We start from the raw sequence: 17,934 nt of genomic DNA, 5'->3' as shown, positions 1-17,934 counted from the left end.
GTTTTGCTGTCTTCGCTGAGATATTAAGCACTTTTACCTGCCCTTGATAATGTGTGAAATAGACCTTAGGTCATTTCTTTCAAGTGTGGTCATGGATCAAGTTCTGTTTTACAGAATAAGGAAAAATTGGAGAAGCTGAAAAGTCAAGCCGACCAGTTTTGCCAAAGACTTGGGAAATACCGCATGCCCTTTGCTTGGACTGCGATCCATTTAATGAATATTGTTAGCAGTGCTGGCAGCTTAGAGAGAGACTCCACCGAAGTCGAGATCAGTACTGGAGGTAAGAATGGATATTGTTTCTAAAGTAGTGATCTCTGCCTCAGGAGAGCGACAGCTGTGTCAGTTGTAGCCTGGGCAGTGTGCTGTGACTTGGTAAACGATTTCCTTAGCTGGAGCTGGTGCCACACCTCTAATGCCAGGTGCTCAGTGCTCAGGCCAGTCTGCATCTGCTTCATTTCAGGGCAGCCCAGGCTTCATCCATGAGGCCCTGCCACTCCCTCACCCTAAACCAAAACAAAAAAGAGAGAAATAGGAAAAAAACTTTAAATATACTATGTTTACACATTATTCAAGTCACCCAGTTTGCTGCAGTCATAGGCACCACAGTTGATATTTGGAACATGTTCATACCCATTAACAATCACTCCTCATTTTCCCCAAATTCCTAAGCCCATTCCTGAACAACCACTAGTATATTTGTTTTCTTTATGGATTTGTCTATTCTAGACATTTAATATGAACAATTGAATAGTGTTTGGTGTTTTGTGAAGCTTGTTTCATATAGCATGGTGTTTTCAGAGGTATTACCACGGGTAGGTGACTGCTGGCATTTGATTTCCTTTTGTTGTCATGATTCTCCCTTATATTTATATACTGCACTTTAATCTATTTATTGTTGATGATAATTTGAGTTGTTATGAATAATAGCACAGTGAGCAATCATGGGTCAGCTGTTCTCAGGTCTCTGGTACTGGGAATTAAACCCATGACCTCTCATGCATGCTAAGCAAAGCACTCTACCACTGAACTACATTCCCAGTCTTTGTAAAAGCTGTTGCATATTGTGCGTTTGACTATATAACTAGAAACGAAGTTGCCCCATCATGTGATAATTCTTCAATAAAGATTCTGAGATTGTCAAACTATCTCCCAGTATGGCTGCATTTTAAAATTTCTGCCAGTGGTGTATAAAGTTCCTCTTTCTTCTTGCCAGGACTGCATGCCGTCTGGTTTAACCATAGCATCCTAGTGCAGGTTAGCAGCATCTCATCCTGCACTGGACTTTCCTTCTCTGGTAGCTAACGATGTTAGGTGTTTTTGCTCTTTGTGGTCCTCTTTGTAAAAATACATATTTATATACTTTGACCATTTTAAAAGCCTTTTTAAAAAAATAACTTTATTAATGCTTCACTTTTAGTTGCTTTTTTTTTTTTTTTTTTTTTTTCTGGAGCTGGGGACTGAACCCAGGGCCTTGTGCTTGCTAGGCAAGCACTCTACCACTGAGCTAAATCCCCAGCCCCCATGCTTCACTTTTAAATGGGGGTTTTTCACCTTTCTGTTTTTGAAGTATTCTACAATTTTTTTTGTTTCATTATCATATAACCATTTCTACTGGTAAATCTAATGATTGATGAAATCTAGTGTAGTAATTTTAGTGCTCTGTGTTTTCCCCTTCATTTTAATCAAAAAGGTTTGTCGGTTTTTTTTAATTAATTTATTTATTTAATGTATGTGAGTACACTATCACTGTCTTCAGACACACCAGGAGAGGGCATCGGATCTCATTACAGATGGTTGTGAGCCACCATGTGGTTGCTGGGAATTGAACTCAGGACCTCTGGAAGAGCAGTCAGTGCTCTTAACCACTGAGCCATCTCTCCTGCCCCCGGTTATTAATAAACTGATTACCATGTTTTTCCAGTTTCTGTTTCACTTATCTCCACTCTCCTGCTGCCCTTTTGCAATGTTTGCTCCTTTGGATTTAGTTTCTGCTTCTGAGAAAAGGTTTCGGCATATCATGGTCTTCATGACTTGGCTTTCCCAGTGTTGGCATGGAAACATGGGTAATCATGCCCAGATGTTCAGATACATAGTTCCTTAAAGTGTGAGCTGAGATGTAATTACTGACTTGAGACTCTGTTTTCTTTATTTTAAGTTTGAATCTTGCTGTTAGCATAGGCTGGCCTTGAATTTTCCATTCTCCCACTGTCTTCCAAGTCCCGGGGTTACCAGCCTGTGCTATCAGGTCAGCTTGAAATACTTCTTTTCACTAGAAGCATTTCTACTTGTCTTTTGCCCTGGAGCCCTGCTGTAGCAGTCTCACACATACGTTGGTGTGTTGCAACTCCATACATCTTACTTTATAATTTCCCTTGGGAACAACTCCCTCATAGTAACTTTTTAGTGGGGGCGGGGGGAGAGAAAGAGAGAGAGAGAGAGAGAGAGAGAGTGTGTGTGTGTGTGTGTGTGGTTTTTTTCAACTGTGCATATTTGTGAATCCCCTAACTTTTCTTTTATTGTTAATTTATAGTTTAGAATTATCCAATTCTTAGTAAATAATTTCATCCTTTTGGTCTTTTCATATCTTGTCTTATATTTTGGAGAATGCCCTGTAAGTGCTCGAAAATAATGTGTACTCTGCTTTTTCTTATTAGAGTCTGGTCTGTCATTGCTTAGATATTTTTTAAAGTTTTCTCTTTTGTTAATCTTTAATAGCATTGTTCTTTTAGTTTACAAAAATGGGCATATCTTGTATGTGTGAGTCCTTGGTTTGCATACCACCTTCATAAGGAAAAAGGACAAAAATAAGTGGAAGAGGAAGAAGAAGAAAGGAGGAAGAAGAGGAGGAAGAGGAAGAAGAAGGAGGAGGAAGAAGAAGAGGAGGAAGGGAAGGAGGGCGAGGAGGAAGATTATCTTGTAAAGACTTTGAACTTGCAACTTGTCTTTTGAATTTGTTTCAGTCTGAATCAGCGAAGGCTGATTTGCTATTAATGATATTTCATTTTGATGGGTATTTCATAATGAGTCCATAGCTCCTTCTAGCTGATTTACACCATCTTCGGTTGTGCATGGAGATCGTTATATGTTAAGAGACTTATTAAGAGACTTTGTATTGTAGAAGTGACAACCAGCTGATTCAGATGGATTTGTGTACTATAACTTACAAGATGAGCAAAATAGCTTTGCACATTAATGGATTATTTCTTATGTTGGGAAAGCTAATTAAAAACAGTTTTACTTCTTACGAAACTGACAATCGTTTTATCTGCTCTTTGGTAGAACGAAAGGGTTCTTGGTCAGAGAGGAGAAATTCTAGTCTTGTTGGTCGACGGTCCCTTGAGAGGACAGCCAGTGGTGATGATGCTTGCAACCTGACCAGCTTCCGGCCTGCCACCCTCACTGTGGCAAACTTTTTTAAGCAGGTAATATTTTATCATGTGGGGGCTCTGGGGAGGTGCTTGTACAAGGTTTCACTTTCTTTAAGGAGAGTGGTAACTGTTCTGTGCGTACGTATAATGTCAAGAACTTCGAACAAATTTAAGGATGAAGATGAATATGAGTAAAAACTAGTAAAATATAAAAATAATTGCCATTGTACCCACTTTATCACTTACGTTGTTTAAATGCTGACATTGACATTTTCATGCATCAAAACCTGTCTTTCACATCTATATCTTATTCAGTTGTAATGGCGAACTTTTTATTTTAATTTTTATTATTTGAAATTATGTTTATGGGTATGTGTAGCTAGTACAGGTGCTTGTAGAGGCCAGAGACATCAGACTGTCTTGTAGCTACAGTTACGGATGGTTATGAGCCACCCAATATGGGATTAGAAATAAATTCGGGTCCTCTGCAAGAATAGCACATACTCTTAGCTCCAGACACTGATGGCTTGTGAGTTGTCAGTGGTCATGTGCTTCCCCACTCAAGGTGTTCTGATCTTAATGGTCTTGTCTGTGGTTTGCGGAATAGAAACCCCCTTTCTGTGCTGAAATACAGTATTGTAGAGGAAGATATCTGTATCTGAGATACTCTTTCCATCAGACATTTTCTCAGATCTGTTCTGTCCACTTCAAATCAAATCAGTGTTTTTCACATGTCATTTCATGGAAATCAATTTAGTATGTAACATACAGCTTCAAAAGTAGATCTAAAAAAATCTTAAAAAAAAGAGCATTTCATATATTCAATTTAAATGTTTCACAGAGCCTTCATTTTTCCTGTTTCTTTAATATGAATACTTTTGTTTATGTATATATACATTGGCTTTTGATGTCAAATGGGTTTTATATTGTGAATCAAGATAAAAAATGTTTTATGTAATCAGATGACCCAGAACTAATTGAAGAATGAGGAGAAAACTTGTATTAGTGTAACAGATGACAGACTAGTAAGATCTATGAACCATAAATTTGGGGGCAGATTAAAGAAAATGTTAAGAATTGTCTCTGTATTCCTCCTCCTGAGGTGCTATTCTGAGTGAGAAGAGGACACCCTAACTTACTGGTGTGCTGTACTTGAAGGGACAAGAGCAGAATGTGCTTTGCATTAGAGAGGTCTTTTTGAAGCCCTGCGTGGTCAGCAGGTCTGGGAGAGTGGGTGGGAGGAGTGTGTCCAGTACAAGGGTCTTTATACTGTGGACAGCAGTGAAGATGGGAGGACGTGATTGGCCAGACACAGGTGCTGAGTTAGCAGTTCAGCAGTAGGATGTGCCATCTCCCTCTGCTCAGCCTGCTGGGCTGCAGCGTCAGCCCCCTCCATTTACAGTTAGCCATTTGCTTCTGTGGTCATGCTGACCCTTGAACTGGTGGTACATCGGGAGGTGAGCAACTGTCCCCCATGGTTCTGCTTATTCAGCTATTATTTTCGTGCATTTGCTATTTAACAAAATTACATTTGAAATGTAAATTTTATTTTCTTTTTGTATGTATGTATGTATGTATGTATGTATGTACATATGTGCCTGGTGTCAGTGAAGGTCAGAAGAAGGCATCATATTCTCTGGAACTGGCACTGCAGAAGGTCTTGAGCCACTATGTAGTTGCTGGGACTCAGACTTGAATCCTTCGCAAGAGCAACAAATACTTTAAACCACTAAGCCATCTTTCCAGACCCTAAAAAGAAACTTTAAAGTATTATTTAACTTAATAAAACCTAACAGGCTGTCCATATTGGTGGTAATATGCAATATTTTATCATATGCGTACAATATATGATGCTTATAAGCTTAAATATTTATAGCTCTTCAAATATTGGATACATCTTTATTGTGACAGCTATACTTTCTCATAGTGTTTGAAGTTAGAGTTCATTATTCTGACCTATAATCATTCTGTTAGATGGACGCGCGTTCAGGGTACGGTTTTCAGTACTAGCTGTTGGATAGAGCACAAAGTGCTGTTAAACAACCCACAGGGCCATGGGAAGCATTGCCGTTGATGCTCTTTATCCGAAATATCCAGCCAGGAGTACCTATTACTTTTGTAAGTATTTTTAAATAGTTAGAAAATTACACATCACAGAAATGCAAATCAAGTAAAAAGCAGAGGCTGTACTTTAACAAAGTAGAATTCAAGGATAAATTTTTTCTAAGTGAGATTCAACCCCTTCTCCCAATTTATGAGAACTTATCTGTAGTTGTGGTATAGTTAATCATGTAAGGTTCAAATGCACCAACCCAAAATTATAAGAAATACACAGAAATTTTAAAACAAAAGTAAATCATATAATAGTTGTTAAAGACATGTGTTCTATATGTTAGTAAACAGGTTTTTGTTTGCTTCAGGGGTACACATAACAAGTAACAATCGAGTACACTGGGGGAGAGTGTCAGCTTCCCCACATTTGGAGGTTGGCTCATCTTGATTGGTTCCTAGGAAAAACCAGCTTTTCCATCTACTAGAGGCAGAAATTCAGGAGAGGGAGAGCTGGGATGTGTGACTTGCTTTATAAGTCTCAGTTTTTATATTTGCTCAATGACAGGAGGGAGGTACAAAGCCAAGCATTGGGAAGAAAATTATGTCCCACCCAGTAAAAGGCACAAAAACAGATCCTCATCATCACTAATGAATAGAGACTGGTAATATGATTTAATAATTAAGTAAATAAAAGTAAGTCTAGAAAAACCCTTGAGTGTATTAATGAATAAATCTTGAATATCTGTATTCTGTGCTCAGTAAAGAGAATATGTTGTTTTAGCAACTGATGGAAAACTTACATTCATTAATCACATAAAGCTCCTGAATTTTTTTAAAGCCTTATTTTCTACCTGTACTTCAGTAAAAGAACTATTTTAGAGGTAGTATCTACAGAGAGTCACTATTTAGACATTAAAAAAATCACTTCCAGGCTGGAGAGGTGGCTCAGCGGTTAAGAGCACTGACCGCTCTTCCAGAGGTCCTGAGTTCAATTCCCAGCAACCACATGGTGGCTCACAACCATCTGTAATGGGATCTGGGGTCATCTTCTGGCCTGCAGGCATATGCAGACAGAAAGCTGTATGATGTATACATAATAAATAAATAAATATTCAAAAAAATTGTTAAAAAAATCACTTCCCCAAATAATGGTACACAGGGAGGCTGTCTCCCATGTTATGAGTAAGTGGGAGCTACCTCAGTGCCAGCTTCCAGAGACAAAGAGGCTGAAATATGTCCATGACAATGAAATGAGAGCACATTGTAGACAGTACCCATGTCCCAGCAAAATGCCACAAAGCAGGCCACAATTTTCTTTCCTAATCATTGTAGGTGGAAGGAAAAGTTAAACTCTATGTAGTTCTTCTCTGTCTCTGTCTCTGTCCCTGTCTCGCCTTCCATCTTCAGGTGTGGTCATTTGGAGGTCTCTCTCTGGTCTTCATGTCAGGATAGCTGTGCTTTTCCTACTACCATTATATTTATCACTCATTTTTGTGAAAATATAATGTATAAAGATTGTGCATTTCAGAAGTTTTAGAATATAAACTTGAAAGACATACTCTCAATTGTGATGTCTCTGTAACTGTCCCATGTCCTTGTATTTGTCTCCTTTTGGTTCTCTAACAGCTGCATTTGTAGTTTTCCTGTTATACCCTCCCTACCTCTAATTTGCATTGGCTATCTGTATGCTAGATGTCCTATCATAATTTATAAGCTAAGTAATAGATCATAACTGTGTACATAAGTTAAAATGGTTGGGATCGTTACAAATCTCAGTCAGGTTTGAAACAAGAGATTCGTTCTCCTGGTATCTTTCTCTCTGACAGACAGACTGTACAGGAGCAGCACTTATCTCCTCCTTTTGTTTAGTAAATACTGTTCTCCATGTCATTGAATTCAGGAAGGAGACCGCTTAAGCGATGAGGATTTGTACAAGTTTCTTGCTGATATGAGAAGGCCATCTTCTGTCTTACGGAGGCTGAGACCAATTACAGGTATTTTGGATTTTGTGTGTTATGGTAATTCTCAGTGATAATTATTTGCTAGCATGCTTTCATTTTCCTATTTATCTGGCTCAAACATTTCTCGTGCTCAACACCTGCAGAGATCTCTTTTTCTGTAGAGGAAGTAGCAAGTCTGCCCAGCCCCAGAGCCTGTCTCTGAATCTCTAATCCCCTACCAGACTCCACAGCTGCCCAAGACAATGAAAGGCATGAGCCACCACTTATATCTAAGTCCTTAATAATTTGATATCTATCCTGTTCATCCCAGATTTTTTATAAAATAATATTGAAATTCCTCTAATAACATTTTATTGGTGTTAGTCATCACTCTGTCTCTGTGACAGACTGCCTTAAGCGAGAATAAATTACTTAAGGCTGATCAACTTAGCCGGAGGAAAGGTTAGTTTGGCCCATCACGTCACAGCTCCCAGCCTTTAGTTGAGGGACTTTGCTCTGTGGCCCTCTGTGGAGAAGAACATAGGGCAGAGCCAAGCTGCTTAGTTTATGGTGGCCAGAAGTAGATGGAAGGAGGGAAGGACCAGGGGATTCTCCTCAAGGGCATACCTCTAGTGCACACTTCCTTCCCTAGGTCCTACCTCCTAAAATCTGCCATGCCCTAGCAGTACCATATCTCCTTGGAAAAGCCTCTGAGAAGCACTTCAGACCTGAGTGTAGGCATCACAGAACATTTCTGTTCATATTGACTTTATAATGTATTTTCTGCAGCTCAGCTGAAGATAGACATCTCTCCTGCACCTGAAAATCCCCATTACTGCCTAACCCCAGAGCTGCTTCAGGTGAAGCTCTACCCCGACAGCCGAGTCAGGCCCACCAGAGAAATTTTAGAATTTCCTGCCAGGGATGTCTATGTTCCAAACACGACTTACAGGTAAGATACCCAATTGTGATGAATTCTTGGATAAAATGCTATATTCTAATATTAAAGTAGATTAGAATTAAACTTAAAAAGTGTGTGTGTATATGTATGTGTGTATATATATATATATATATATATATATATATATATATATATATATATATATATATATATATTACTAAGCTCTGCCTATGTGCCAGGTATAATGTTAATTACCTTACAAAATGTCATCCTCATATTCTAAGCAACTAAACCGAAGGATAGAGAAATTTAAAATATAGCTGAGCACCACACTGTAGTTTGGTGGTGGCCAGTATTTACTTTTGGGGCCAGGATTTAATGTTTGATTAAAGCATTTGAACTGCAGATTTGTGTTTCCTCAAACTGAGTATTAGTAGGATTTTGGTTCCACACAAATCTAATGTATGTGTTTCTGGCCGCATGTTGTATGCAGTCAGCACTAGCTGAGTATATACCACGTCAAGAGCAGTAAACCATTATTACACACTGCTTCTCAGGTTGTACTGCTGTGTGTGCAGCTGCAGCCTTGGTGTGTGCATGTCCTGTGTGTGACTGACTCTCCTCCTGCCCCTTGTCTCTTCGAAGGTTGTGACTTGACATTTTTATTGGGAAATCTAGCAGGATAGCTCAGAGACAATCTAAGTGGCATTTGGGTTTCTCTCTAGACTGACGCCTCAACACCAGCAGTACTGCTGACATTTCTCAAGTCCCTTAAGCCCAAGTTTTGGAATCAGAGGTTTTACTTCTTTCCTTGCTTATATTTCATTTGATCAACAAATTACATAGATTCTGTTTTTAAAATGGACCTTTAACCCATTGCTTTTACCAGTCCCCATTTAAACCGAGTGCAAGTTATCGTGTAGAGTAGGACTGTAAGAAAGAAATGTGATGAAACAACACTTGTAACTTAAAATTTTATAATTGCTATATACTTATAATCAGGTGAAGGTAATAATTTTAATTATTTTACTTAGCATAAATACCATAGAATACAAAAATATTTTTCTTCTCTCTCACTGTTTTCAACATTTGTGTATATTTTAAATCTTGTGTATACGTAAAATTCTCACCAGCCACATGTAATTAGACACTTCCATGCTGTATAGCTGCTGATTTTGCCGTCCCTCCCTAGGTGATTTCATTTCCATTCTTGTCTTAGTAGTTCTTGACATTGTGCCTAACGAGGCTTTACACAGTACAAACCAGACCGTCTTTGAATGACTTCTAGTAAAGTAGAAAATGTATTAGACTCTACATAATCTGTCCGCTGCTTTCATAACCTGGAATTCTTTGTTTCCTTACTTCCTTTCGCCTCAGTCACCTTTAGTTTGTCTGTGAACAAAGCTGGTTTTGCCTAACAGATCTCCGTGAGACTCTTTGCCTCTCATCTCCTGTCTTCACTTGCTTCTTTACGTGCCGCTTCCTGGAGGTTGTCCCCGCCTCACTGCCCAGGAGTCTACTTCCCATTCCTCCAGCTCTCTCCTTCCGGTGTCATCACCTGGGGTTATGTGTGAGGAGTCTTTCATGTGATTATAATTATGGTAAAGGGCAAGGACTCCATTTTACAGTTACCTTCTCCATCTTCCTAGAATACAGAAAGCATAATAAATATTTATTCCGTGAGTTAAAAGCTGTGAAGCTATAGATGGGTAGGAGAATGAGGTTTAAGTCATGAATGTGGTGTGTGTTTCTGGTATCACGTTACTCTGGTGACTTAGGGAAAGCTAGATGTTGGCTACTAAGTTTTTATATTAATAAAATATAAAGCACTTGGACTGAAGAGCTGGCTCAGCGGTTAAGAGCAATGACTGTTCTTCCAGAGGTCCTGAGTTCAATTCTCAGCAACCACATGGTGGCTCACAACCATCTGTAATGGGATCTGATGCCCTCTTCTGGTGTGTCTGAAGACAGCTACAGTGTACTCACATACATGAAATAAATCTTTAGAAGAATAAGGTACTTACGACTATTAGAAGAGTTCAGAAAACATATTACTCCGTGTAATTGGTACTTGATGTGAATGAATTCCTGGAGCTTATATCTTAAGAAGATGAAATGCAGGGAGAGATAAATAACACGTACATGTACACGCATGAATAAGGAGAGGTTGCATAACTGAAGTCTGCTGCATACATCACAGGCCTTGCACTCTGCTGCTCACCTAGGAGCAGGAGATTCTATAAGAATTCCTTACTTTTGCTTGAAGAATTTCAGAGCCAGAGAAAATAGGAATTAAGAACTTTGAGTTGTCTTTTCTTTCATGTTTTTGCTTATCACTATTACTTAATTACATTCTTAACAGTTTTTGAAAGAATTATGTGAGTATAAAGTTCACAGAGTAGAATAAGGCTTAAAATTGAAGACATTTAAATTCCTCACTTCCAGGTTTAATCTGTCCCTGTGTTTTGTGTCAGGGTTTGTTTGTCTGTGTTCCTAAGTGTTGCCTAACTTTCACACTGAGCCGGGGATTTTATTCCTTTGTTTTCTGCAGCTCCCTCTTTCTCCTAGACTTGTTACATTGTTTTGTCCCTACCCTGCATGGTTTATCATTAGAACTGGCTGACATGTCAGGCAGTGCAGTGCAGGTCAGCAGCTGGCCAATCCTTTCCTGCCGTGAAGCTGAGGACACTGGACGCTCCTCAAGCGTGCCAGACTGTAGTTTTGTCTAGAAACTGATTACCCTATAGATTCTCTACGGTTACTTCCTATCGTCTAGACATTATTTACTACCATTCCTTAGCCATTATTTATCACTGTTCTAAAGATCTTTTTGACCTTCTGAGTCCCATTTCCCATATTTTTCTCTCTGGATGTACTTATTTTACTGAAAACTTTCAGTGACTTCTTTGTGTTTTTTTTTTTTTTCTCTTTTTTTCCTTTTTTTTTTTTTTTTTCGGAGCTGGGGACCGAACCCAGGGCTTTGCGCTTGCTAGGCAAGCGCTCTACCACTGAGCTAAATCCCCAACCCCTCAGTGACTTCTTAAGTGTGGAAGGTACTTTAAAAAATGTAGCTGATGGTGTTTTCATTTCATTACTTTCCTTTGTTTATTTTTGAGATGAGGTCTTACCAAGCTGTCCAGGATGGCCTCCCATAGCCTGGGTTTGGGTGAACTGCTCTGGCCTCGAGTCAGCAACTACAGACACAGGCTTCCTTACTTGCGGCATAGTTTTTTGAATCTTTTTCCAGTTATTTCCTTATACCTTATGTTTTAAAAATTCATGTTGATACTATTTAGTGCTAGATGACCATTATTTAGGCCATTTATTCTAATTATTTTCATTTAAATTAGTTTATTCAGTTTCATAGAACTCTTATAATTTTGGTGGTTTTTCTTTGAACATGGAGAAACATCAGGTTGAGAATAAGAGGTTTATTTGGTCTGAAATCTAGGTATTGCTTCATTTTCCACAGCCTTTATGCTAAAGGACAAAAATGTCCAGGATATATAATGGCATGTTATGAATAAATTGAAATATTCTCATTTCTGGACTATTGTTTGATATATATTCATTAAAGTTGGCCAGACTAATTTTATCTTATACTTTTGCCTCAAAATCCGAATCATCATTTTCTATAAATTTTAATGTCTTACAGTGGAAGTGATGTAATGATATAAATGACATATAGAGAATCATATCCGGGAACTAATAGGAATACTTGAGAAAATCATGTTGTAGAAGCTGAATGGGGTTGAGTGTGGGGCTTATCAAGCAAGGCAAACCTTGTTGAGGGAGGCTTTTAAGTGTTTGTCCAATTTTAAAGTTGATAATGTTTATACTCTCCTGAAGGAAATTACAAGTAGATGCTTCATGTTCCTGTGGTGCACGTGGAATTATGTATATTGTGTGTGTGTGTGTGTGTGTGCGTGTGTGTATGTGTTGTGTGTGTGTGTGTGTTCATACATGGGTCTGGAGGTCTTCCCCCATCACTCTATGTATGGCAGGGTTTCTCACTGAACCCAGAGCTCTCTGACTCTGGTTAATTTAGGTGGTAGATGATATGTAGTATCTTAGCAATAAAAAATTGGAAGGCATAGAACTAATAATCCAGATAAATGAAGTTTACCTCAAATGATTGCATATGTTCTCTCAGTGTCATATGAGAGGCCCTGTGCAGTTGCTACATTAGGATAAGCAAACAGTGAGCCCCTTCGTACTGGGAATTTACTCAGTGTTTGCAATCGCGTGGAAGTTAGACCGTAGATTCCTTGCAATACTACTTGTGTTCCAGATCATGTCTTCATTGCTACCGTAGCTTCTTGATTTGTATTAGATCAAGGTACATCCAGCTGAGCAAGTCCTTTCCCTTTATTGACATCTGCTGTTTTGAGACCTGACCACACAGCACAGGATATTCTTGGCAGACCGTGAGAGCGGCCCTCTTTCCCAACAGTCGCCTTCATTGGGATTGCCTGTTGAACTTTTGTATCTTTGTTTTTCTATCATGTTTTTTTTTTGTAAGTGTGGCTAGCAAATGTAGTATAACTAAGATTAAGAGACAGTGGCAGTAATTGTGAGATCAAAATAAAAGCAAGCAGTTTGATGCTGTCCTTTGCAGTCGGTAGGATGGACCCTCCTCTTCATAAACATTAGTGATTTCATTGTCTGTGAAATGATCTAAATATAGTTTTAAATGATCTGTTATATGAAATTCCGACACACACACACACACACACACACATGCACACACACACGCACCCCAGTAGATGGGTAGGCTTTTGTGACAGATAAGGACTACAGTAGCCACAATAATAAATGTTAGTTTTAAAATCTATTTTCATACAAGAGATAGAAGAAAGAATTTCAGTTGTAGAAGTTACCACAGAAGATATTGACACATTGGTCAAAGAAAATACAAAGTGTAAAAAGCTCCTAACCAAAATACTAGGAAATTTCAGGACACAATGAAAAGATCAAGCCTGCGAATAATAGAGGGTGAAGATTCCCAGTTCAAAGGGCCAGAAAACATCTTCAACAAAATCACAGAAGAAAACTTCCTTAACCTAAAGAAAGAGATGTTTATAAAAGTACAAGAAGCCTACAGAACACCAAGTTGATTGGACCAGAAAAGAAAATCCTCTCGTCACAAAATAAAACACTAAATGCAGAGGACAAAGAATATCAAAAGCTATAAGGGCGGAAAAAACCAAGTAACATATAAAGGCAGACTATCCGAATTCCACCAGACATCTCAGAGCCTCTGAGGGCCAGAAGACCCTGGATAGATGTCATCCAGACCCTAAGAGAACACTTTCAATGGAGCATTATGAGTTTTCCCTTGAATTGTTTGATAAGTTTATAATGTACTAGTCACACTTTCCTCTGTTTGATTTCAACTCAGACCAGGTCAGTATGAGCACATGCGGACCATGTGACCTTTGCTTCTTATTGCTCGTCCTCGTATTGTGGCAGATCTCCCTTTGCAGAGCAAATGCTGGTTTTTGTGTATATGTAAATCCTATGACCTTTTTTGGAATAATTGTTTAATGTATAAAATACATTAACATAAAAAACCATTATTTTGAATTAAAGTGATCAAGATATTAGCTATATTCCTTATTAATGAATTAAACTAAAACATTCTGTCTTCTGATACAATCAAAAACACTTTTTTTCTAAGCAGTATTTTCAGATAGCCATAGTAGTTGGGATATAAAAATATGTCTGTTTTCCAGTATCAGAGTATATATATATTGCTACTACTGCTGTGGTTCATTTTCTACATTCTTAATTTCATGTGAATGGTACTTAAAATTAAGGAAACCTATAGAAATTTGAGTTGAGAGGCCAATTTTTTAGCATTTTTATATTGCCACCAAGTGTTTCTAAAAAGTCAAGGTGGTGGTTGTTATCCAAGGCTCCCGAGAGAGAATGTTCCAGAAATAGGAGCAGCCTGAAAAACATTTTATTCATTTACCCTAAAAATTAAAGTATTTCCTTGGGAAGTATTTATATAGATTATTTTCTTAAAGGAGTTTGAACAGTGGTAACTAGCACCCAGTTTTTAAAAGTCTGCATGTATTTAAGCACTGCCTTTAAGACCGTTTATGACAGTGCAGGGAAGCAGTTGGTCAGGTGCGTACTCCTGTGTGTGGAACTGGAGACTGAAATGTGGTTGCGTGTCTGAAGATGAACCCCAGCAGTTAAGGTTGTTGTGTGTTGCTGATTCAATAAACCTAATCACTTCTACCTTCGTTACTACCGTAGAGCATCTGAACGATAACAGACAGTTTTTAGGGTTTTGATGGAATTCTTTGTTATGTTTTATATTTTCTAAAATTCAGTTGAAATATCACCTTATGAAGGCATAATATGGGGACTTGTTAACCCCACTTTCATAACCTTGAACGGCACAGTTGAGGCCAATTGAGTAATTTTGCCCTAGGTAATTTGCACCCACAAAGAATACTTTGGACTTTGCTAAAAGGGGCAATTGTTTGATGACTTGGTTTTCAAAACTGCAGTGTTAGATAACCACTCCGTATGCACTTGGAGGTACATTGTTTGCGGGTGTTAATGATGCAGAGAATAAAAAGAAACCCCAAGCCATGAGGTAATACTATTGTTCTGTATACAATGTCACATATATAATAATAAAAGTTTTGAATACGATGTATAAAGTAGGGATTTAATAAATACTGGCTAGTGAACACATATCTACTAACATTTGAGTAAACTGACTGCCAGCTGCCCACTTTTTAGGATGATGTCAGCGTGAACATATGCTTGTTGTAGTATGAGAGAATATGTAAGTAGCTTCTACAGCAGCAGTGAGGCTGGGATGGATGGCGTGTACTCTCAGCCCTCATTGGCTGAGAGTAAGCCCTTGGTGGGAGGTTTTACAGTGATTCCTTCGATTCAGGTAGGTGAAGATTTGGAGCTCTGAGCTTTTGATCTTTGTTTGTGAGTCACTGTTATAATCTGCTAGGTTTATGCACTGCTGCCATTTGAGGGCTGGAGATACAAGTGGTGCAGCATTCAAGGAGTAACGAGCTACCGTTTACTAGGTCTGTGGAAGAAGCAGGATTGCTGTTCCTCAGAATATTTCCTGTCCAATCAGGGAGGGAGGAACTGTGAATGGATAGAATTAACTAGAAAAGTACTTAAAGGTTGTTTTAAAGTACATACACTTTATTTCATAAGAGCAATGTTGTGTTGGGGAAGTTTGTTAAAAGAGGAGCCAGGCATGGTGATGCACACGTAAAGTTCCTGACTGTAGTAAGCTGAGAGAGGTATGTTTGAGGCCAGAGGGGCTACACACCCGACCCCTGACTCTGGGATCCCGGTGTGCTGGGAGGGTTTGAGTCTGGCTCTTTAGTCACGAGTCCTTGTGCTGTTCCTATGAGGGTGGAGCTGTGGGCGTTTGTACAGTCCACAGAAGAAATGCGACTCACAGTCTAGGAGCAGATCTCTCAGGAGATTTTTAGAGAACATATCTTTTTATTAAAGATCGATTTATGGAATATGAGATATGACCACTGGCCTGTGTTTTAGTGGTAGGTCATTATCTTATAACTCTAAAGTCTCTAAAGGGATATATTTGAATTGTTCTCAGCTGTTGTATTTCAATAGCAGACTACAATAAACAAAAGAGGAACTACATCATTGTTATAAACTTGCTGAAGCACAGTTGAGTAGGAAATAAAACTAATGGGCTAGAGGCAATTCTTGAGAAGAAAGCTTTTCTGAAGAACATTTCAAAATGTACAAGAAAGTGCGTCCACAAGTTCAAGTAAAACAAAACAAAACAAAACAAAATAAAAGCAAAAAAACCCCCCAAAACCTTTTCTCTGTGCCAGTCTCCCTGTGACTTACAGCCTGGTAGTGCTGCTGCTGGTTATCTAAATGAGAAGGGTATGAAGTGGGGAGGAGTTGAAAAAGGCTGGGCTGCTGCTTGATGGATCTGTAGTATAGTGTGCCTGGGGGTGGGGGGGGTGGGGCAGCTAGTAAGCAATGTGAGAAGGAGATATGAACAATGACGATGGGTTGAATATATAGAGTTGGGAAATTTATCCGTGAAAAACAGCGTCCATGAAGGTAGACAGAATGTGTGAGGGCGCATTTATAAGAATTGTATCGGGACTGGGGAGATGGCTCAGTCAATTAGTAAAATGCCCATTGAATAAGCATGAGGAGCTGAGTTTATGCCCCCATCTTCTGCTACAGAAATCCAGGCCTGGCAGGGCTCCTCTTGTTACCTGCCTGGTGCCAGAGGCAGGTACATTTGTAGAGCTGTTTGGCCAGCTGACTAACCTACTGAGTTCATGAGCCTCAGGTGCAGAGAGAGGGGTACAGAAATCAGGTGGAGAGTGATTGAGGAAGGCAACTACACAGACTTTTGAATGTGTGCATACTTAACACATGTGTGCACTCCTCCATGAACATGCACATATTTTCCCTCTTACACACAGGCCTCCCTTCCCCACCAGAAGGCCATGTCGTTGATGGTAAGAGGATCTGAGGAAGAACAGGCTATAAAGATGAAGCCCAGGGAGGGTAAGCCATGCTGAGTGCAGTGGCTTTAGAATCCATTTAGTACCAAGTACTGGAGAGGGTGAAGGGAAAGTGGCTTGGGCAGGTTCCACTGGGTTACATAGCTCTGGGTCTCTTCCAGAGAATCGAGGACAGGGCAACACTGAAATGCAAAGAAGGGACCTTTCTGTTACCAGAATAATCTCTGAATCTGAGCATTCTATGAGGAAAAAAAAAAAAAAGACCAATTTGGTACTTCTTTCTAAAAGGAACAAAACTGCATGAAAATCTAAGAAACAAAACAGGAAAGCCCAAATCTAAGAAACAAAACAGGAAAGCCCCGCGAAGCCCCGCTGTGCTGCAGAAGCAGTCACTTTGTTTCCGGGTTTCCGTCCTTCTTCCATAGGGGGCCATCTTGGTATTTAAATGTAAAACTCAGAGTAAATTTCAGCAAGTTAGGTAGTAGCTCTGAGAACTGTAGCTTTTTCTTGCCTGTATTCTTTTATGTTTTTCTGTAGAAAAATATAGGATCCACATAGACCATATGTATCTCCTATATGTGATTTAAAAATATGTATGACATAGGGTAACTAAATAATGCATAGTATTGCTTGAGGCAAGTCACATTATAACTGGATACTGCCCTATCTTTAAAAACTTGACTTAACTCAGTTTCCCTTGTTTTTAACATAGTTTTGGGAGATCTGGAGGGATGGCTCGATGTATAGAACGCTGGCTACTGAGGTTCGCTTCCCAGCACCCAACGACAGCTCCCAGCTGTTTGTAACTCCAGTTCCAGAGGATCCACCCACACCCTCACACATGTGTGCAGGCAAAACACCACTTCACGTGGAATTAAAAACAAACAAACAAAATGTGTCTGTGTGTATGACCTGTGTCTGTGTGCCAATAAAGGAGAGAAAGCATTGGATCCACTGAACCTGGAGTTACAGGTGAGGTTGGTACTAGAAACCGAACAGGAGTTCTTACAGCCACGGATTGAAAAACTGATTTGAAACACTGCTGACAGCTGATGTTATGATAAAGATATTTGTATCTGACAATCCTTGGAGAGTTAAAGCTTAAATTACTTTTTAGAAGCAATCATGTTTATTGTAATATCTATGAATTTTTAAACATA

At 39.1% G+C, this 17,934-nt stretch overlaps 1 protein-coding gene across 8 annotated transcripts in view; it reads left to right on the top strand.

The window, feature by feature from the left end:
- Window positions 1–17,934, top strand: part of Dock7 (dedicator of cytokinesis 7) — a 183,874-nt gene that overhangs the window by 54,048 nt on the left and 111,892 nt on the right. For all 8 annotated transcript variants that reach the window (NM_001415886.1, NM_001415885.1, XM_087549058.1 and 5 more), the window contains 4 exon segments: window positions 115–280; window positions 3,280–3,422; window positions 7,321–7,414; window positions 8,150–8,312. In NM_001415886.1, the coding sequence (NP_001402815.1) occupies window positions 115–280; window positions 3,280–3,422; window positions 7,321–7,414; window positions 8,150–8,312 (566 nt within the window).

This window comes from Rattus norvegicus, chromosome 5 (genome assembly GCF_021556685.1).
Source record: "Rattus norvegicus strain SHRSP/BbbUtx chromosome 5, alternate assembly SHRSP_T2T, whole genome shotgun sequence".
In the NCBI taxonomy this organism is placed as follows: domain Eukaryota; kingdom Metazoa; phylum Chordata; class Mammalia; order Rodentia; family Muridae; genus Rattus; species Rattus norvegicus.
This window is presented reverse-complemented; position numbering and strand designations above follow the sequence as displayed.